This window comes from Monocercomonoides exilis, assembly GCF_001643675.1.
Source record: "Monocercomonoides exilis strain PA203 chromosome Unknown scaffold4-2303458, whole genome shotgun sequence".
In the NCBI taxonomy this organism is placed as follows: Eukaryota; Preaxostyla; order Oxymonadida; family Polymastigidae; genus Monocercomonoides; species Monocercomonoides exilis.
Genome location: NW_027150549.1, coordinates 1,442,758 through 1,464,372, shown reverse-complemented (window position 1 = coordinate 1,464,372; position 21,615 = coordinate 1,442,758). Strand labels below are relative to the sequence as shown.

The 21,615-nt window shown below is 36.6% G+C and overlaps 7 protein-coding genes across 7 annotated transcripts; 5 read left to right on the top strand and 2 right to left on the bottom strand.

The window, feature by feature from the left end:
- Nucleotides 1–3,060: 3,060 nt before the first annotated feature.
- On the top strand, nucleotides 3,061–3,983 carry MONOS_16797 (uncharacterized protein; the record flags this gene model as incomplete). The annotated part of the gene is made up of 2 exons (XM_067869669.1): nucleotides 3,061–3,807; nucleotides 3,861–3,983. The coding sequence occupies 2 exons, from the start codon at nucleotides 3,061–3,063 to the stop codon at nucleotides 3,981–3,983; spliced, it is 870 nt and encodes a 289-aa protein (XP_067734791.1).
- Nucleotides 3,984–6,925: 2,942 nt separating this feature from the next.
- Nucleotides 6,926–9,504, top strand: MONOS_14512 (uncharacterized protein). The gene has a single exon (XM_067867320.1). It carries the CDS (start codon nucleotides 6,935–6,937, stop codon nucleotides 9,281–9,283), a length of 2,349 nt encoding a protein of 782 aa, XP_067734790.1. The 5' UTR covers nucleotides 6,926–6,934; the 3' UTR covers nucleotides 9,284–9,504.
- Nucleotides 9,505–9,872: 368 nt separating this feature from the next.
- On the bottom strand, nucleotides 9,873–10,697 carry MONOS_14511 (putative Ubiquitin-conjugating enzyme E2 E1; the record flags this gene model as incomplete). The annotated part of the gene is made up of 6 exons (XM_067867319.1): nucleotides 9,873–9,991; nucleotides 10,091–10,158; nucleotides 10,218–10,297; nucleotides 10,363–10,445; nucleotides 10,499–10,599; nucleotides 10,651–10,697. 6 exons carry the CDS (start codon nucleotides 10,695–10,697, stop codon nucleotides 9,873–9,875), a joined length of 498 nt encoding a protein of 165 aa, XP_067734789.1.
- A 44-nt stretch (nucleotides 10,698–10,741) lies between these two features.
- Nucleotides 10,742–12,970, top strand: MONOS_14510 (uncharacterized protein; the record flags this gene model as incomplete). The annotated part of the gene is made up of 7 exons (XM_067867318.1): nucleotides 10,742–10,745; nucleotides 10,805–10,957; nucleotides 11,005–11,076; nucleotides 11,134–11,213; nucleotides 11,306–11,436; nucleotides 11,523–11,621; nucleotides 11,728–12,970. The coding sequence occupies 7 exons, from the start codon at nucleotides 10,742–10,744 to the stop codon at nucleotides 12,968–12,970; spliced, it is 1,782 nt and encodes a 593-aa protein (XP_067734788.1).
- Nucleotides 12,971–13,164: 194 nt separating this feature from the next.
- Nucleotides 13,165–16,868, bottom strand: MONOS_14509 (Exocyst complex component Exo84; the record flags this gene model as incomplete). The annotated part of the gene is made up of 9 exons (XM_067867316.1): nucleotides 13,165–13,765; nucleotides 13,895–13,963; nucleotides 14,068–14,156; nucleotides 14,303–14,540; nucleotides 14,680–14,997; nucleotides 15,155–16,401; nucleotides 16,463–16,558; nucleotides 16,604–16,759; nucleotides 16,808–16,868. The coding sequence occupies 9 exons, from the start codon at nucleotides 16,866–16,868 to the stop codon at nucleotides 13,682–13,684; spliced, it is 2,358 nt and encodes a 785-aa protein (XP_067734787.1). The 3' UTR covers nucleotides 13,165–13,681.
- A 72-nt stretch (nucleotides 16,869–16,940) lies between these two features.
- On the top strand, nucleotides 16,941–19,187 carry MONOS_14508 (uncharacterized protein; the record flags this gene model as incomplete). The annotated part of the gene is made up of 2 exons (XM_067867315.1): nucleotides 16,941–16,971; nucleotides 17,035–19,187. 2 exons carry the CDS (start codon nucleotides 16,941–16,943, stop codon nucleotides 19,185–19,187), a joined length of 2,184 nt encoding a protein of 727 aa, XP_067734786.1.
- Nucleotides 19,188–19,255: 68 nt separating this feature from the next.
- Nucleotides 19,256–21,598, top strand: MONOS_14507 (putative cofactor-independent phosphoglycerate mutase; the record flags this gene model as incomplete). The annotated part of the gene is made up of 11 exons (XM_067867314.1): nucleotides 19,256–19,388; nucleotides 19,452–19,548; nucleotides 19,599–19,674; nucleotides 19,727–19,833; nucleotides 19,958–20,008; nucleotides 20,065–20,125; nucleotides 20,179–20,307; nucleotides 20,401–20,494; nucleotides 20,550–20,633; nucleotides 20,737–20,912; nucleotides 21,065–21,598. 11 exons carry the CDS (start codon nucleotides 19,256–19,258, stop codon nucleotides 21,596–21,598), a joined length of 1,542 nt encoding a protein of 513 aa, XP_067734785.1.
- Between the last annotated feature and the right edge of the window lie 17 nt (nucleotides 21,599–21,615).

The window sequence follows — 21,615 nt, the reverse complement described above, 5'->3', positions numbered from 1 at the left end:
ATGAGAATAGAACATATTATTATATAGCAATTGGGATATAAAGGAAGTTACGCAAGATACATGATTTTTATTTGGAACAAGAGATGAATACAAATTCAATTGTTATTTTATTGAATGAAGATTTATGGATGGAATTCTGCGAAGGACAAAATCTGCACAAAATTATGTAGCATTTTGGAAGCATAAGGCAGGGGGAACAGTTTGTGATATTTTTGGAAAAGGAAAGTGGCTGGCAACATCAAGAGAAGGATATTTATCACAAAAAATAGCCACAATTCAAGGGAAAAAAGGAGAACCCCAAAATATCAGTTTTATTTATAAGGCTTTCCTATTTCTCGGACTGTGCTGGGCAGACATGGAAAGCAACGAAAATCTATTTCTGATACCGCTTTTGCTTCAAAAGAAAGGAAAAACGCCAACAACGAGAAATCCAATTATCAAATATTTGTTGGCAGTCGAACAACATTCTGTCCAACTTCACTCGGATTTTGCTCTTGAAACAATTTGTAATTTTTGCAAACAGCAAGCTTGACGTTGATAATTTGGCGTTTCTGTTTGTGCAGCACACATTTGGCTATCAAACATATCTTCTGCTGCAATTCCTCCTCCTCTTCTTCTTTCCGGATATCTGCATCTTCTCTGTTATATACCCATCTCTTCAATTGCAATCTCGAGATGCACTGCCTGGCGAATGAGTTGCCTCCATTCTTTTCATTTGCGTCAGATGCATGCAATCAGAGCACATACAAAATGCTTCTCATCAATCATCGATCTTCTTTCATCATTTCTTCTCTATGCCTTCTCACTTTTTTCCCCTCATTGATTGAATGTTATACCACTTTGTGTTCTTCCTGCTTGCCTCGATGCGCTGTTTCCTCTTCATTTTGTGAGTGGATTCACAAGCAGATATTTGTTGCAGCTCATTGGGAATAGTGAGAAGTGTGAATGAGAGAGAGAGAGAGAGGGGGGGGGGGGGGGGGGCTGGTGAGGAGGTTTAGAGGAGAAAGAGGGATTGAGGCGCTGGGGCTACAGGCGGAGCAGAGCGGAGGTGGCACATCTTCGGCGTTTGGAGCAGCAGCACAAACAGCATCTTCTTCAAATACAACTTCTTCATCTTCATCTACTTCTTCGACTTCTGCTTCTTCCTCTGTAAATAATGGGACTAAGCAAAACACACAAGGAGAGACAAACCAGCCGAAGCCATTTCATTTGATGTCGATGAGTGAACAGATTGCATATTTGAGAAAAGAGAGAGAATTGAGGGAGATGAGGAAAAATAAGAAGGAGGAAGGAGAAGGAGAAGAAAGAGAAGGAGGGGAACAGAGAGAGGGAAGGAAAGAAAAACATGAAAACGAGCAAGACGAAATTGAATACAATTCTCACGACAGAGAGAGATTCGAATCTGGCTTTCCGCGCTATCAGACAAATGGTTCAAAAGATAGCTTTGATGAAGAGCCGCTTTTCAGTGACCGTCGAATTGGAGTGAACGAGAATTCAAATGAAGCAGCCGAGCAGTCAGAGCAGACAGAGCAACAAGAGAGCTATCCACCGATTTTGTCACCGGCGCTGCGGTTTTCGTCGTCGAAGGCGAATCTAATGATGCACAACTTGACAGGGGCACATGAAGGATTTGGTGAAAGAGGAAAGGAAGGGGAGTTTAATGCAGATGTTAGAGAGGAAGAAGAATGAGAAGGAGAAAGGGAAGGAAGAGAAGGAGAAGAGGAAGAGGTGAATGAACAACTACAGACAGACACAAATGCAGCTGATGGGGCAGTGGTTGTGATGGAGCGGTCGTTCCGATACGCAGTGGGGAAAAGAGGGAGAAGTAATGATTCTTCAAGAGAAAGAAAGAGAGAAAGAGAAAATGAAAGAGAAAGAGAAAAATCCAATGATGGTGACAGAACTGTGCCTAAATCGCTTTCGAGTGCGTGTCGCCAGCCTTCTTTTCCAGCCACCACGTTCTGCGACACACAAACACACGCTTTGCCTGCTGTCTCCACACCTTCTTTCTATCAGCCTTCGTCTGCAGCTGTTCCCCCTGGCTCGTCCCGCGCTGGGAGCACTTTTGCGTCGTCAAGGAACGCTCGAAGGACTTCAATAGGAACAATGAATTCATCATCATCTTCTTCTTCTTCTTCCTCTTCTTATTCTTCTTCTTCTTCGAATGCTTCTGCTATTTCTCCTGGTGTGAATGGCAGGTACAGCACAATCAACTCACCAGCCCAGCTGCAGAACGGAGACAGGGTGTATCTGTCGCCCACACGTGTGGAGTCTGCCAGATTGTATTCAGCTTCCTCCTCCTCCTCTTCTTCTTCTTCTCCTGCTTCTTCTATCACTTCTTTTTCAATACACCCTTACAACTCCAGTTCTGTCTCTTCTGGCTCCTCTGCCACAACCACCACCACAGTTGCTCTGCATGCATATCCACCTCGCCCTTCATCTACAGCACAGTCACTCACCAAGTCACGCAGATTAGCTGGGCAGTCAAGCCAGCAGTATCCTTCTTCTTCTTCTTCTTCCACCTCTTCCTCTTATCGTGCTCATCAGCAGCAGAACAACAGTCATGGAGAAGGTTTGCACGCAAACACAAGATCAAGTTTGGTGCCGACCAAAGTGACGATACAAGCAGATATTTCAAAGACTTCTTCTTCCTCTTCTTCTTCCTCTTCTTTTTCCTCTTCTTTTTCCTCTTCTTTTTCCTCTTCAGTTGAAGGATCCAAACAACCCCTTGAGTATATTCCACCTCTTCCACTCGATTTCTCACTCATTCAAGGAGACCACGTGAATGATGATGCTGAGCAGGCACGAGTTGAGCACATACCGCAGAGGAAGCAGGAGCTGGTGGAAGTTTACCGGTTTGACAGCTATGCAGAGAAAGTTGTGGGGAAGAAGAAGGAGAAGAGACGATGGGGCATGATGATGAACAACGAGAGAGGAAGGAACAGGGAGAAGGAGAAGGAGAAGGAGAAGGAGAAGGAGAAGGCGAATGAGGAAGGAGGAGAAGAAGGAAGAGGAGGAGAAGAAGAAGAGGAGGAAGAAGAAGAAGTTCGAGAGGAACGGATGAAGCAGAAGAGGATGAATGAGCTGAGGGTGTATCGAATGATGGAGGAGGAAAAAGCGAAGGAGAGTGCCAAGTTCAAAGAAGAAGGAAATGGGGTGAAGAAAACAGGAGCAGAAGCAGAAAGAGAGAAACAAGAACAAGAAATAAATGAACCACAAACAGTCATTTCAACTGCTTCTTCGGTTGTTTCTTCTTCTTCTTCTTATTCAAATTCTTTCTCTTCATCATCATCATCATCATCATCTCATTTGAGAAGCACCACCCCACACTTACAATCAGCAGGAGCGATTGAGCTCTCAGCCAGCAGCTGCTCTTCCTTCACATCGCATTCATCTGACAATCACATCAACACAAACATCACATCCACCTCCTCTCTGCCTCCATCTGACCGCACTTCCCTGTCTAATTCATTGAATTCAACGCCTTCTGCGCCTGTCCGTGTGCTTCTGTCGTATTCTCCTTCGTCTCCACTCGATTCTCCTGCACAGACACCAACCACTGCAAGAAGAAGGCTCTCTGCACAGAGGTTGCAGCATCGCCCTTCTTCTTCTCTTCTTCTTCCTCTTACTCTTCTTCTTCTTCCTCTTACTCTTCTTCTTCTTCCTCTTACTCTTCCTCTATCTCTTACTCTTCCTTCTTTTTCTTCTTCTTCCTTCTTTTTCTTCTTCTTCCTTCTTTTTCTTCCTTCGTTCACCTCTTCGATCACACAGAACTGGCTGATCTTTACGTCAAAGAAAACATGTCACGTGAGGAAGTTTGCTTGTTTCTGTATTCCAAGATGACGCTGCTAATGAAACAGTTGGAGATGTTGAAGGAGTTGAAGGAGAAGGGGTACTGTGAGGGAAGTGAGGTGGAATATGCTGGGGTTGTGAAAAGTGAGACTGGTGATGAAGATGTGGTTGAGGAAGAGGGAGTTGGCTGAAAGAAGAAGAAAGAAAAGAAATTGTACAAAAAGAAATAACAGAAAAAGCTTTACAAGTTATTTTTTCGTGAAAGAAGAGATAAAAGGATGCCATGAGATTATTGGAGATAAAAGTGTTGGAGATAAAAGAAGACAATATGAGTTGCATTTTCAAATAAGGAATTAAGATGAAGGAGAGCAGAAACTGAAGAAAAATGAATGGAGGATAAGAAAGAATCTGAATGGAAATGTAATATGAAGAATTAAGAGAAAAAGAAGAGTTTATGTAAGTTGTTATCATTAATTATTGTAACTCATTTATTTTTTGAAACGATATTTACTTAGTCTGTTGGGCTGATCAGCAGATACTGGAATATTTTGATGAGGTTTCAGATAGATTAATGAAAAGCACATTGCTTTTTCAACGGAAAAATAAAAATTCCAAATTTGTTGCATTTTTTAAAGTTCTTTAAATATTATTTTCCAATTATCGGTATTGTTCAGTAAATCTTGAAACTTCTATTTTTTTTTTTTTTTGAAGTTTTATTTATTAGTTTTTGGTTCATTTTTATTTCACTTGATCAAAAAAATTCTTTTCCACAAAAACATCAAAAAGGTATGTCTTTTTTCTCATTAATGAATAAAACAAATATATATGACAGAAATAAAAGCTAAATACTTAATAAAAATCAATTTGACTCATTGATCAAAAATTACCACAATAGAATTAATTTTTTCATTTTTTGATCTTTTTTTATGATATCAAAAAAAATCACCCATGTGTTCAATAAGGCTTTTCACTTTTCATCGTTCTTTTGTTGATATTCAAGAAATATTTTTGCGCCGAAATTTTTGAATGAAGAAATATGATTTCAAAAATAATCACCCATATATATATATATATATATTTGTTGTTGTTGTTGTTGTTGTTGTGTATGTGTGTGTGTGTGTGTGTGTGTGTGAAAACATTTTGTTGTTATCGCCATTGAAACTTCTTTCAAAATAAACAATTTTTCTATTATATCTTCTTCAAGGAAAAGTCACATTAAAAAATTTCAAATTTTTGTACAATTTTTTCTTTGTGTTGAATTGACTTCAGTGAATCAGATATTGTTAACTATTCACTTTTATTTTCTTAATTCAATTAATCGTTAATGCGAGCTTTCAAATTTTTTTAGGCACAAATTGATAGATCTTTGTTTATCTCATGCTTTCAAAAACTATTTCCGATTTCTAAAAAAATATAAGATTTTCATGTCTGTAAACAGATATCACTGATATCACAACATTATGTCTGAGAACTTTCGCTATTTTAAAAAATAATCTAATTTATTTGAATTTTTTGATTTCAATTTGTTCATCCACTGTGAATAATTTTACAATGATATGTGTGAATTGAAATATTTTGATCTATTTCTTCATAATGACAACATAAATATTAAAATTTTATTAACGGACAGATGTACAAGATGCTGATGTGTGACTGCATGAATTATGATTATAAAGATTTAGAAACTTGTCGAGAAATATGAGTCTTTATAAAAAAAAATTGAGGTGAAATAAAAAAAGTGAATATGTCAACAATAATGTATTGATTCTCGAATAAATTTGAGAGATTAAATAATAACTTTACAAAAACATGGGACAAAATATTAGACTTCAGAGATTTTCTTTGAAAAAATATGTGTAATTCTTTTTGAAAAGTCGCAAATGTTTATTTTTCAAATAAATCAAAAATTTCATATTTAACTCAAATTTTTGTAACATGCACAAAATTTCACCAAAATGGAATCTATTTCTGGATAATGCCATTTCATGAATACTTTAGAAGATTCGTAAGTGGAAACGAAAATTTGAGCCAAAAATGAATATTTTGATTTATTTGAAAAATAAACATTTGAGACTTTTCAAAAAGAATTACCCATATGCACTTTTTATTAACTTTTTCTGAACAAAAAATACAAATAAATTGGGTTCATTTTTTGAAATACATGTGATGTCACAAAACATTATGTTACGCAATTATATATCCCTGTTTGCAGATATGAAAACCCAATTTATTTTCTAATCTGAGAAAGATTCATAAAGTTATGAGCGAAACAACTATTTATTGCTTTGTGCAAAAAAGCTTGAAAGTCCGTATTTTCCCCCACATTATTTATTAAATTGCAACTTTAAATCATGCAAATGCCAAATTTCTATAAAAAATAATACAAAAGAATGTGAGACAAACTATAATTCGATTTCAGAAAAAGTTTGGAACAAATCATTCCATTTTTCTTCTCTTCAAGGAAATTGAATAAAATAAAAAAATATATAATAGAGAATTAATGTTTAACCTGTTATTATCAAAGATAAATGGGGAAAAACATTTAACTTCAGGCATTTTCATTGAAATGTTATCCACATTTCAATGATTTTCTTAGTACAAAAAACACAATAAAATAGGGTCCATTTTTTGACATTCGCAGAATGGCACAAAACTTCATGTTATAATTTCAATGATGCCTGTTTTCAGATATGAAAATCAAATTTATTCTGAAATCTGAGAAAGCGAAATAAAGTTATGAGTGAAGCAGTTTTTCAATACCAAGAGCAAAAGAAGCTTGAAAATCCGTATTTTCCCCCAAATAATCAATGATAATTTTCAAAAATAGTCCGAACAAAGAAAAACGTAAATGTGAGTTAGAAAGATTGAAGAACCATAAAATTGAATGTTGTTTTCAATGAAAAGAAACATTCTTGATTGAATTGTGTTCTATATTATCGGAAAATTTCAGTTTTTTGTCAATAACTTCATTAAAAAAAATCTCGAAGAACAAAAAAATTGAATAAGATTATCAGGAATTAAAATAGGCAAACGATAACAATATTTCAAAAAATAAAAACTGTTCTTATCCCATTAAAATTAATTTCAGCAAAAAATTAATATTACCATAATAAAAGCAACGCTGACACTGTTTATAACTTGAATGACTATTTGGCCTTTTGATGGTTTAGACGAATTTAAACAAGATGGAGTTTTGCAGCCAGATGATTTTTTCCAATTTAATGAGGTATCTTATGATGAATTAATGTCTTCTTTGGCTTGTGAGATGGATACTTCTTTAAATGGATATCCACCAGTTGAAAAAAATCATCTGGCAAAGCAAATTGAATGGACTCAACATCATCTTCCTGCAACTTCAACTTGTAATTCCAATTCAATTTATAAAGAATGTGGCGGCGAATATTTGCATTATGACTTGAATATGGATTTACTTGAAAATGACAGATCAAGAACACCTGTGTTTACGGTACCCACTCTTGCATCTGCGGGAAGTGAAGATGAGCTCATTCCCCTCTTGTCTGAAGTGTCTAGACCTATCACAGGCGTTTCTTTTGTATCAAACACTGAACAGCCAGAGGAATCAAAAACTGTTCCCCCATTGATGTCACTTCTACAATCTTCGACTTCTCCAGTGTCCGTTTCTTCTTCTCAACCCCGTCAAATACCGCTTCCTCCTCAGCTTGCGCGAATGTCTCCATTTTCATTACACTCGAATCAATCTCCTCTTCCTCAACAAGTTATTATTTCGTCTCCAGAATCGAAAGAAAATCCTTTGTCACTACCAGTTGAAATGAACCGTATTGACTTATTGGATAATAAAGTTGAAAGAGACACTTCTCAATTACAGAAAGATTCGCAAGCACAAAGTAAAAATGTGCCTCGACTCAAGAATTACGAGCCAATTACTCAAAGATCCAAACTTCTAAAAGCAAACACTCATACGTCCCTTCGAGTTTCTGGACTTATATTACCTTCTGGACTTCAGTTTGAAATGAACGAAGCAAAGATGACTTTTCAGCCTGGGTTTTTGAACATTCAGTTGTTGCTAAGAGACGCGCAAAAAACAGAAAAGTGGGACGTTGATCTTTGGAAAAGAGTTGGATTAAAATTGAAAGGAAGCAAAGTTTCAATTAACGATCTAAAATACGGAGATTTGAATTGTTCATCCAATTTTGAGAAAAGATGTGCATTGTTCAACGATAAAAATTCAATGATTGGAAGTGTAGATCAGTGCACAGGTGTTCCAGGATCAGCATCACCTTGCGTTTCGCAGCAGCTGTCGCCTGCACCAAGCCGAACGCTGCTAACTTCTATCTTTCACGTGTATCAGCTGAACATTAAGCCACATTCAGTCCAGTCTCTTACTTTTTTCATCACGCACAAGCACGTTTCTCTCTGTCAGCGCCTGCCAAACATCACAGGGGATCCTCGAAAGCCAGATATGCGGTGCATTTCAGCAGAGTTGGATGAAATGCTTCCAGATGACGAGCAGAGAGGAGGAGGAAAGCTTCCCCGTCGAAACCAGAGCTCCTTGAAAATTATTGGCACCTTGAAAAATGTGAAGGAGCTGACGCTGCCTTTTCTTACTGCTGAAAATGACGGATTTGAGAAAAACAACTCTGAAAGTGGATGGGAGGTGCCTGCAAAGGCTAGCAGAAGCATGATGGAGCAGAAGGATGGTTCATTTGCATTTGACGCGGCTGAAGGACAATCTTTTATTAATGTGGGGGCAAAGCGACCAAAAATGTCGCCAATTGATTCAGCATCGCCGTTCTGGGATTCAAAGGATTGCTCGTTTGATGCTGTTTCGCAATCTGCTTTTCCATATGAAGCTTCTGCTGCTTCTTCAGTGTCGTCTCCTTCTGCTGCGTCATCATCTTCCTCAGGAACGTTGACCAAATCGCAGCTGATTGAGCTCAACCCTCTTTGCATCATCCATCTTCTGTTTGTGCTTTCGGCGATGCCTGAGCAAAAACGAGGTGAAAGCGAGCGCAGACAAGGGAAATGCCCCTCACGCTTTGTGAAGTTCGATGTGCTTGGGATGCTTTCTGGGAAGACAGAAAGAGAATGCCGTGAGTATGAGTCAGACTTGTTTCCTTGTTATTTTGAGCAGTCTGACAGCGAAATGGGTGCAGAAGCGAAATTTGGCTATGTGAAATCTCGTCTTGGTGCTTCTAATGGAATGTCGAAGACAAGATATTCGAAGCAATCTGGATACCGTTCTTCCTCATTTGGTGAAAAAGACGGTGATGCTGATTTTGCTGAGTATGATGCAGACGAGGAATCGAGCGAAGAGGAAGGAGACTATCAACGTGCTGGTGAATCCCGTTCGAGAAGAGATAGAAAAGCGCAAAAGGAGAGTTTTACCCTCCATCTTGTGCTTCAAGAGAGGGTCAAGACTTTTTACGAGTCCATTGACAACTTTCTAGCTGCAATGGAGAAGAAAGGGAAAGAAAGTTGGATTTTCCCAATTTATGAGTTGACCAAATGACTTGAAAAGATGAGTTGCCACACACAAACGAGAGATAAAACACCTTGGTCCTCATTATTCTTGTCTTTGGTTGTTATTATTATGAAATTGGCTTTTTATGTGTATTTTAATGATATTTTTGAGTTTCTATTTTTCTTTATGACTTTTTTCAGTTATCATTACATTTTAATTAAGTTTTTTCTTTTTTCAAGTATTAGGATTTTTAACAATGTGTTATAACTCAAAAGAATGATTTAATTTATTAGAAATTTGAAACAAAACTAAGAAAATTTCAGAACAGCGACAATTAGACAACTCATCTGAAATGAGAGTTTAAACGATATTTAGAGAATGAATAAATAAATGTTATGTTGAAATGATAAATATAAACATAAAAAATAGAAAAAATTATTAAGAAATGAATTTCACAACGTCAAGTCAGAAGCAGCAATGCAAAAGTCATTTTAATGTTTTTGCATAACCCAAAAACACCGACTTTACGAAAACTGAAAATTAAACATAAGCTAATGACGAAATGTTAACGCATCCACAATAAATAACAGCCTTTTCATGATTTATGGAATTTTAAAAAAAGAAAGTATGAATGATTCTATTTTTTATCTTTTCCATTTGCCATTGCATATCTTTTTGTCCAATCTTTTGCCTTTTTATCGTGATTATGTCTATTTGACAGTAGCTCTTGAGCAATCGCTGGAACTAATGGATCCGCTGTTTAATACAAACATTGGTATTAGATAAAGAATATAGCATATGCATAATCAAAGAAAGTATTGTGAAACAAAGCTAACATTTTGATTAAAGGCAAACCTGGATTGGGATCCGCCAATAATGCAATAATTGAAAGAAGTACTTTTGAAATGGTGTATGCAGGACTCCTTTTTAAAACAATTGAGAGTTAATAAGTCGATAGATGCTATCTTTAACGAATGCATACCATTGATCTTTGAGAATGTCAAGGCAAATGGATCCTTGTGAATTAATATTGCAGTGATAAATTTTTGTTTTGAAAATGCACTATTATGAATGAAAAAAAAGTTTTGAAAAAGATATGTGACTACAAATTTAAAACGATAGTTAACCTTGGGGGGGTGAAAAGGATAGTCATGAGGAAAAGTTATATCAATGTGAAATACTCCTCCTTCATATGGACTTCCAGGAGGACCTGAAATAAGAATTTTCAATGTAATTTTTACGTTAAAAAGAAAATCAGCAAACCTGTGATTGTTGATGTCCACTCAAAAAGGTTATCATCTTTTGGCTCGGCTGTTACATTTTCAGGAGGATCAAGTGCAATTTCTACTAACTCCTTTTGAACCCTGAAAATAAATGAATAAAAACGTATTTAAAAAAACTAGTATTAAAAAAACCTCTGGGCTGGTGATATCATTCCCTTTGCTGGCTGTGACTTTGACATTGGGCAAATGTAAAAGCCACAAACAAAATGTTAATGAATTACTTATGGGTTTCATATTCTTTTTTTATCATTATTTCCAGAATGATAACGAGTTGTTTGTAAAACAGTTCATTCAATTGAAATAACAACAAAAAGAAACAAAGAAGTGATCATTGAATGTTGGATGATTATTTTTCTTCTGTTACTTATAAGTAATTCCGAGAGCATTATAGCAAGACTGCTTCCAGATAGTTTTGAAGGACGCGTATACATTTATTCTGGTTTGCTTGTTCGTTATATGCGAAAAATGTTAATGTTCTAATTATAGCCCTTGATAACGAATGGGACGAAGGTTTTATAGAACTCGATTGGGAAAAGCAAGCCTTACGCTTGATAAAAGGTATGCATAAATATTTGAATTGTTCTTTTGTTTTGTATAACGTTAAATGAATAAAAGAGTTTTTTGACGGAAACGGGGTGATAATCACAACAGTTAACCTCACTACTGGGTTATTTACAGCTGCACATATAAATGAGGTTTGCCTTGATTTGGTACCTGATTTTCATTTTTATTTTCTTGTTTTTATTCTTTTTTTGTGGTTTTTAATCTTTCACTTGTAAAAAAATAGTCAGGGAATTGTGCAAAATGTTGTCAGGAATTTGAAACACACATGCCAAAGATCAGAAGGAATTATTTAATGGATCATAGAACATGGGCATTGACAAACATGACTGTAGACGGAAAAAAGTTGATTCAATGGTATAATTGTTAAGCATAAAAGAACCAAAGAAATTATCACAAAAATTAATAAACTTTCAAATTCAAAATCTTTTTGTTTTACACAGGCTTCCAAAAGACGAAGATGTTGTTCTGTGGACAAGTGATGATCTTGAAAGACTCCCTGTATTGTTCATGTGGTCACACAACTATATTCGATTTTATGAGTTTGAGGAGTAAATTTGTTTCTGTTTTGTAAATTAATAAACTATTCAAAATTTTGTCTTTCATTGATTGAAAACATGCTATTGGCGGTTATTTTTATTCATTTAGCCGACCAAAGCCCTTGGGATCACGTCCAAAAGACTATTTTCATGATGTGGATGCTTTGTGCTCCAAATGCGAATCGGTAAGAGACGAGCGTGTTTTCTATGGCGAGTCGCCGTTGGGCATCCACTATACGACAGGGATAGATAAAGCAGAGAGGGACAGATTGAAGAAGATGGTGATGAACTCATCTGTGCAGCGGACATTTTGGGATTTCAGTGAAAAAGCCAAGAGAAAGTTGGAAAGAGAACGAGAAGAGGAAAAAATGGAGGAAAGAAGAAGGGAAGAAGAAGGAAAAACGGAAGAATGGATTAAGAAAGAGAGAGCAAGAAGAAGAGAAGAGGAGAAAGAAAAAGAACGGAACCGAATCAAAGAGGAAGAAATGCAGCAGAAAAGAGACAATGAGATTGCGAAGCAAGAGAGCCAGAAGAGAGTGTCGAAGGAGCTAATCACGTCGCAGAACATACGGAACACACAGTGGGCGAACTATGAAGCAGAGACACGAAAGATCCGGCTGAGGATTAAGACGGCTTCTCCTCGCAAGAAAGAGTACTTGGAGTCTGGTACGAAGCAAAGCGATGGCAAAAAACAGCGAAAGTATGTGAGGATATACAGAGACGACAAGGAAGAGGAGGAGATGCGAATGAGAAAGGAGCAGACGAGGCAAAAGCGGGCAGAACGGAATAGAGAACTGGAAGCTGCGAAAGAAGAGCTGATGAAGGCAGTCAAAAAGAGAGAGGAAGAAGAAAACGGAACTCGGTCTGCTTCTGAAAAAGCTGAAAATTCCACCGCAAGAAAGAAAGATACTGTTGAAAATGCTATCGAAAAAGAACAGGGAAACCATCAGAAGAATGCACAGGTTGCAAGAGAAGTGAGTAGTGAAGATAAAGCAAGTCACAACGAGAAGAAATCGAAGGGAGAAGAAAAGCAGATGGAGACGTTTGATTTGGATGAGATGATTCGCATGGAAGAAGAGCGAAGGACAAACCTCCTCCATGAAAAGCAGCTTTATGAGGAAGCAATGAAAAAGAAGAAAGCGAACGAGAACGAAGCAAAGGGAGAAAACGTTAAAGAAGACAAAGAACATAACAAAACCAATAAGAATGAGAAAAATGAGAAAAATGAAAAGATTGAAAGCAAAACAGAGCAGGAGTCGTCATCTACCCAGCAGACTGTACCACTTTCAATGAAAAAGAGAAAGAAGAAATTATCATCGGCTCGTTCTGCATCTCGCAGCAATGGAAGATGAGAATGATGAAATTACTGCAATTAATGATTAGCCGAAGATTTCGAGTTATTCTTATCAAAGAATAATCGATCTGTTATGTGATAAAAGCTTCATTGTATCGTTTTGATGGCTTAACTGAATTTGTTAGCAAAAGAAGCTATCAATAAATGATCTAACCAGATTTGCTTTTTTAGTAACGATTTGCTTTCATTAGCTTTTTTTTTATTTTTTTGATTGAAGATGAATTTTTCAATTCATCAGTTCACTTCATTTCGATATCTATGCCATTTGTGTTGTTTTTGAAGAACCAAACAGTTTTAATTGTTATATTTTTTTAAAAATCAACATGTTTTGAAGATTTTCGTCGCATTGGCAAGAAATGAAACAATTAGAAGTTTTGCTTTGCATGGTTCACTAAAGGATGGAAAATGAGTTTTTTGGACTTAAGAAATCACATTTTTGATGATGATTTGAAATTCTAAAATGAAAAACAATAGTGTGATTTTGCTGCTTTCTTCATCTTTCGAAAAAGCTAAATATGCTTTGCCCTGTTGCATTTTCCTTTGAAATTATTTCACTTTAATGTAACAACTAAAAATATGAAATTTAAATTAAAAATATCAACAAAACGGACACGAAAAGCTAAAACATTTATCACAAATGGAAATTAGATGATGAAGGAAATTCCATTGATTTCAAGTATTAAAAGAATTACAAAAAATCGACTCGCTTTCAAGTTTGATAAAGCAAAGCATCAAGTTTGTCTGCGCAGTTCATAAAAGCATAATCTCCAAGTTCTTCGTATTGAGAGGTTTCCTATAAAAATCCAATCATCAATAAACAGAGAATTAGTGAAAAATTCAAAAAAGCACAACAAAAATTGACGAAAAGAAGAAAATTTGAGTTAAAAAACTTAAAGCATTCTTTTTGAAAAATGATTCAAACCATCACTTGCTGGTTTTCACTTGGAAGTCGATTCATCTCTTCATAAATTCGTTTAATCCTATTTATTAACTTTAAATAAAAAACGTGTTTTGTGGAATGATTCAATTGAGAATACAGAAATAAAACAGGTGATATAAAAAACCCTCAAAAAGGCAATATGAAATTGTTCACACTTTCTCAAAATATCCAGTTATTTCTTCATTTTGAAAGATTCTAAATGCTCTTTTCAAAAAGCAAATATCAACCAAAAGCTGATGAAGGCCTATTTATTATCAGCAAAAAATTAGCAAAAAATTAAATGTTGAATATAAAAAATAATTGTTAGAAGCAAAAAAATAATGAAATAAATAAATGAATGAAAAAAGAAAATGAAAAAAGAAATAAACTACAATTCCAATATAATCAAACCTCCTGACCCAATTCGTGTGATCAAAAGCGGAGATTCCTTGTCAAACTCCTCAGGCTGCCCTTCAACATTCAGCCTTCCAAGAAGCCTCACAATGTGCATAATGCAATCAGATACAATCAATTTTGGATGCTGAAACGGAAAAGTTGAGCGAGAAACAGCTGTCAATGACTCAATTCGACTGGCAAGCGACAAAAACGGAGTGGAAGGAAATTGTGGATCTTCTTTGTTGAATGCACGCTATGGATTGTTTGCAGATAAAAGTGAATGAATATGTTTGGAAAGCATTTAAATTTTTTTAAACAAACAAAGTACAACAAAAATAAATTCAGTTACAATACTTTTTTTGACTGCGCAGAACAAATGTTATAAGACAAACCTTTGAATAATCTATTTGATTTAACGTAAGCGTATACTTCAATAGCATCACAGCATACGTCACTTGGAAGCGCGAAGTGAAAGTGTCAATTACTTGATGCAGTTTCTTTGACAGCAACAGAATTTCATTGTTCCCGTCCAGCGCTGCATCGCCAATAAGCGGATCCACAACGTTTGACACGATAACTGTCATTGTCGACAGCAAAGACACAAACTGGCGCTCTGATTGATAAACAAAGGTCAACTCAGCTTTCTTTGTAAGCAGCGAAAAGAACACATTGAAAAGCGAAAGCACCCATCGCAAAACTTCAGATTGTACCTGAATCAACAAGTTTATATTGAATAGGAATTAAGAATCATCAAAATAGAAATTTTCAAAAAAAAAGAAACACAAAATTTAAAAAAAGTCTTTTTTAACCCGTTTTTGTTTTCTCTTTCCTTTTCAAAAAAATAAAAAAATGCTCCCATATGCACACGTCAACAGCTGTTATCAGCTTCACTTCTTGAAGATAACCAGTCATTGAAGAGAAAAAATGTTGCCCGCAACGTAAAATGCGATAAGTCTGATCCGGTTTTTTCTCTGCGCCTCGAATGGTGCTTCTGACTTTGCCCACGACATCCTCTCTGGAATTGCCTTGTTCTTCACTGAGTCCTCCGACAAGCTCTTCGGGCCCTTCGTTACCATCTCCTCCATCGACCCTTGAAGCAGACCCGATCTTTGTGAAATTCGTTGGAGTGGATGACTGCCCGTATGTTTCTTCCACATCTCCCATTCCAACAAGCTCCACCTCAAATCCAGCGTCCCCATCTCCAATGTCCATTTTGCGACCGTCTTCGCTTACAAAATTTCCTCCACTTTCCATTTCGCTTCGTACTCCTCCTAACATTTCTCTTTCGTCAGCCTCTTCCACAAGCATATGATTCCTATCATTCGACTGCGTCTGCACACTTTCTGTCAGCTGTGCCATTGTCAGCTCGCGCGGAATCCACCCGTTCGAGGCATCCTCCTCAATGAGCTGCGCAAACAGTCTTTCGACATCCCAGCTTGCCATGGCTTCCTTAATGTCCTCGCGGAATCTCTTTTCCACAAACGCTACAAACGGCAATCCACTTAGCTCCGCACGCTCAGCCTCGCTCAGCGCAGTCTTCATTGACTCGCCAATGCACCGCAAAGACCCACTGGATAATACTTGCATTCGGAATGTATCGCAGAAATTCATCACGCTGTTCAGCGCCCAAGCAATATAGTCTCCCATCCTCCCCAAATCCCGGAACATCAGGACAAACTGTTCAACGCCCTTCACAAGCGAAGTGAAAAATGAGACAGATAGCTCCTTTATGTACGTGACAATGTCTCCTTGAAACTTAATTGCGGCTTTCATCGTTTTGATCATCCATGAACGATGCTCAAAAAATAATACTATTGCTTGCTCTTTCCGCCCAAGATCCATCAGCCATGTCAAAACTTGATTTAATTCTCCGCCGCTTGTAAGCTTTTCAACATCCTCACTTAAAGCATCTCCAAGAATATCTTTCCATCGACTTACAATTGCAGGATTAACAATATCTGCTTTTGAATTTAGAACTGCAATCGCTTTGTCAAATTGTCTGGTTTGAATAAATATATCCATCTGGTCTTCCCAGTTTTCTGCAAAAGAAGCATCATAGTGAGGTGGTGGTGGTATGTGAAGTGAAGGCTCTTGCTTATCTTTTGAATTTTCATCTATTCAATCACATAGGAAAAATAAATAAATTAATTAAAATATATACCAAATTCTCCAAACCTGAAACGTATGTCTCTGCAATTTCCCTCATATGTTTTAAAGAGGTCTTAAGGTCATTGATTTTCAGACTGACTTGATTTAATTGCGTTTCCATTCCTATTAAAAGATAAAAAATGAAATATTGGAAATAATCAAACGTACCTGTAAATTGAAGAGAAGCATCGATAAATGTCGCATATCGAGAATGCATTGCGCCACTAAGCTTCTCTGTTTTGTTGCGAAATGCAGTGTTCAAATCTTGCAAATGCTCTGGAATATCTTCAAGTGAATTAACAGTCTTCAGAAAAGAGAGCACATCTATTTTAAAAAGTCATTAATGACCAACAAATAAAAATAGCAAAATACATTTTTCTGGATCGAAATTCTGAGATTTTATCTCTGCAAGCTGTTGTGAATCTAAAGTCATTTTTGATCTGTTCCATAGTATTTTATTAAATTCTCAGATTTTTTTTCAAAATCGCTTTAAATAGAAGATTTCATGGGAAATGATATATCTGAAACACTATTTAGTTTGTGTAAATTTATGTAAAAATATCTTTATAATTTATTGATTATTTTTTCTTTACTCTTAGGCGATTGGAATAAATCTTTATCTTCAGCTCATTTGGAAAAGTTTGGACCATTAGAAGATGAACCATCAACACATAAGCCATTAAAGAATATTAAATCTACTGATCTTCTGCTTCCAGATGCTTCTGTTAAGGTTACACGAGGTGCATTTCATCCAAGTATCAACATATCATTTGAGACCAGTCGTTCAACTGATCATGAAGATGAAGCTCAGAGAAAAAATGGCAATATTAATTCAAGTAATGAAGATTCTAGCTATATATTCTTGGATAATGCTCTTCAATCTTTATGGGAACTTAATCGTGTGACAATGGCAAAAAGAATGAAAGAAAAGCGTTTTCACAAACAAAAATTGGAAGAGCAAGAATTTAACAACAAACAACTACACGAGATGGAAGACCAACTTTTTCAACAACGAAAGTCTTTGATTTTAGATGAGGAATATTATCAGTCCACAAAAGAAAAGAGGAAGTTACTTTATCAACGGAAAAGAGAGCAAATGATATTAGATGAACATGTATCGATGACTGCTGCGGATATGGAAGTGAAGAAATCAATGCAATCTTTGGCATCTATCTTCACAAGAGAGGCTATTCTATATCGTGATCATCCTTTTTTGGGTCCTTCTATTAGTCAATTAGTGCAAATGTATAATATCACGCACAACGAAAAGCATTCGTCAGACAGAACGAATCTTTCTTCAAATCAGCACGGCGAATCTCAAAGTTCAAATCTCAATTGTAATAATGGTACGAAATATGACAGTGAACTTTTGCAATTTATTGAGGCATCAGCTTCACATTCTTCATCTCAAGAGTCTTCTTCACTTATTAAACAAGTAAAAACTGTACTGCCTCTCAAAACAGCAGTTGTTTCGCAGACGCCTTTGCCTTTTCTTTTGCGACGGACAGACTATTCAACGATCCAATCAGCACAAAAGCGTCTGAAAGCATTCTTTGATAAAATCGAAAATGAAACAGATCAAAAAGCAGATTGCTCTGATTCTAATTCTGTGTCCACTCCAAAACTTTCATTAACATCAGGATTTCAGGAAATCCATCTGCCTTCTTCTAATTCACAATGCGAAGATGTGCAAGAGAGAATTTCTTCTCTCCAGCTCTCAGAAGCGAACACATCATTCCAGATTCAGCAGCCGTGCTACCATCTGCCGACGTTTCCGTTTAACAAAGAACTTCTGATGCCCATCTTAGCACGTGGCAAAACATACAACGCGACTTCAGCAAAGATTTTATCATCATCAAAACCAGCTGGCAATAATGTGCTCAAGCTTCCAAAAGTGGATATTAAGTCAATCATTAAAAAACGAGAAAGAATGTTATCAGCAAAGAGAAGAATGACCGTGAAGAAGGACAAACAGCACCCAGAGAAGCAAGAAGGAGAAGAAGGAGCTGATGATTCAAGCGAAATCAGCTCGAGTGAGTTTGAATTTGAAGAGGAGATGGAGAGTGCCAGTGAAGATAATCAATTATCTCCATCTGATGCAGAAAGCGAGACACAAAGCAGAAAATGGAGCGAGGAGAGGAAGATGGAAGAGGAGAACGGAAGCGAAGAGTCTTCGCATGAAGAAGACAATTCATTGGTTAATGCAGAAGTGGAAGACGACGAAAAGGAAAATTCGCCTTTTCAGACGTACGCTGCACCTTCTCCTCCGACTCCTCCTTCTGCATTTAGCTCACCTCACGAACGAATACTCACAACATCTGTGTTTTCTGAGCCCACTTCATTGACCACCTCTTTCTTTTCCAAGTCTACTAGTCCTTCATTTCAGCCTCTGACAACGCTGACTTTGGATCCTTATCCTCATGTTCCTCGCACACTTTCACCTTCTCATTCACTTACATCCTCAAAGCCATTAACTACAAGTTCTCTAACTTCTTCTTTACCGATGCCTCTTACGACAACAAGTCTACTTCAAACTGGTGCAGCACCACTTGGAATGCCTGCAATGCAACATTGGCATTCGTTTGATAATTCGAAAACCCCCACTTTTAATACATATTCGCCTCCAAAGCCATTTGCAAATGATTCTTCAACTACAATATTGATGGATACTCATTTGGAGAAAACCGATGAATCAACACATTCTCCACAAAAATCATTTGAAGAAGCAATGTTTTCGCCACCTCATTTGTAATAAATATTTTGAAATTTTCTTTATTTTTCTCTTTTTAATAATTTTTGATCTATATCCAAAAGATTTTTATGGAGACAAAAACAAGGAAAAGAAAAATTGTTTCAATTGTTGTAGATGGTGTTGGCGATTTATCTTGCCAAGCATTTCGATATAAAACACCATTGGAAACGGCACACACCCCATTTTTAGATGCATTAGCAGGTATTATCATACGATAAAAAAAATATTATTTGATAATTGAATTCTTTAATGAATATTCACAAGAATGTGGCGTCACTGGTCTGATGGATTCTTTGGAGCCAGGGTTTGCGTGCGGGTCTGACACTGCTCATATGCTTATCTTTGGGTATCAACCAAGAGGGTTTGAAAATTTTTAATATTGTTCATGTTTTTTAACTCTGCGCCCAATAGTATTTATCGTGGCCGAGGAGCATTTGAAGCGCTTGGAGGAGGTCTTGATATGCATCCTGGTGATATTGCATTTAAAGTTGGAAAAAGCAATTTTTTATCTAAAAATAAATTAATATATATCTTTTAAGTCAAATTTTTGCACTTATGACAAACCAACAAATATGGTAATTACAAGAAGAGCAGATAGATCTATGGAAGTAATAGGACCACTTCTTGCAAAGTCCATTAATGGAATGTTTGTATTTTTTTTTTCACAATTTCATAATGAAAGTTGTTCTTCAAAGAACATTGAAAAAGTTTCCGGAAGTTCAAGTAACTTGCAAGTATTTAACGGAGCATCGTTGTGCGATCCGCATTAGAGCTCCAGGAATGAGCGGAAATGTCACAGGAACCGATCCGCTTGTTGATTAGTATGAAAAAAGTGATATTTACTATTATTTTTTAGAATTATTTTGTGCTGCTTTAGCAAACCGTTGCTTCGTTCTCGTCCATTAGATGATACCCCGGAAGCAAAACGTACTTCCGAAGTTTGACAAAACTATTATGTTGAAAAGAGAATTGTAATTTTTTTTGATTTCAGATTATTAATGAATTGTCAGATACCATTTATGAAATCCTTTCACAGCATCCAGTGAATGAAGAGCGCAAGAAGCAAAATAAAAATCTCGCAAATCTCATATCACTTCGTGGGCCTGGGATCCAAATAACCGTACGTCTCTTTTCATTAGAAGTGATATTTTCAGTTTTCTGTTTATTGACATTTTGATGATAACAATATATTTTTTTCATTGCATTCGGAAAGATCCCTCCATTTTCTGAGCTTCGTCCGACTATAAAGCCTTTTGTGATTGCACCCACAGCAATTGTGGCTGGCGTTGCACTGACCGCTCAAATGGGTTTGTATTTTCATAATCGACGTTGAATTACATTATTAATTGTTAATATACCCAGATGTGTACACTTGCCCAGGTGCAACTGGTGATTATTTCACAGATTTTCAGAAAAAAGCAGAATTCTTTGCTAAAATGATTGAAGGTTTTCTTTACAAATCTTCGTGATTATAATTGACTTTATTCATTTGGACTGTCCAATTAATAAAAACAATAATACAATTCTTGTGAATGTTTTTCCTTCACAGTGACTCCGTACAATTACTGCTTCTGCCACATCAAAGCGACAGACGACACGGGACACGACGGGAGGCCTGTTCTGCGGAAGGAAATCATCGAGCGCGTCGACAGGATGATTGGCATACTGCTTGAGAGGCTGTGTGGAGGAGATGAGCCAGACGAAGGCAAAGGAAGTAGTCACGAGGTAATCAGCTGTGGCTTACTTTTTTGCTTACGCTCAAAACTTTACTTTTTTCCATTATTATTATTATTTTGTTTTGTTCAAATCTGTGTTTATTTTTTTGTTGTTTTTGTAAAATGTGGCAATTGGTTGATGTTTATTTCTTCTTATTTCAGTTGATTCTTCAGCTTACAGCAGATCATTCTACACCAATTTGTGTGAAAGATCATTCGTGTGAGCCTCCTCCTCTTCTGATATGCCATCTCGATCACTTTAAAAGGCGCTACAAGGCAGTCAGAAAGAACAAAGAATTAGATAGAGAAAAAGATGGTTGGAAAGAACCATTCGATTATTCAAAATATCTCTTCCACACAGAAGACGAATGGCATGATGATGATGATTCTGCCGCATCTTCTTCTTCTTCTTCTTCTTCTTCGCCTTCTGTTCCAGTTGTCGAAGAGCACGAGCCAGACTTCCGAGAAACTGGAGGTATCACAAAGGAAGAAGGTTCCGTCGTTCTTGTTCCAAGAAAATCTTCAAGTTCAGCTGTTCCTGAAAATCTCAGTCCTGTTGCTGATTTTCTTGCACCGGATGCTGTGAAGGCTTATGCAGAAGTTGCTTGTGCAAAAGGAAAATTGGGAAGATTTAGAGCTCATGAATTAATGCCATTTGCCGAAAGATTGATAAACTTCGAAAAACTGTCTTTATAATTGTTAATGTTTTTAAT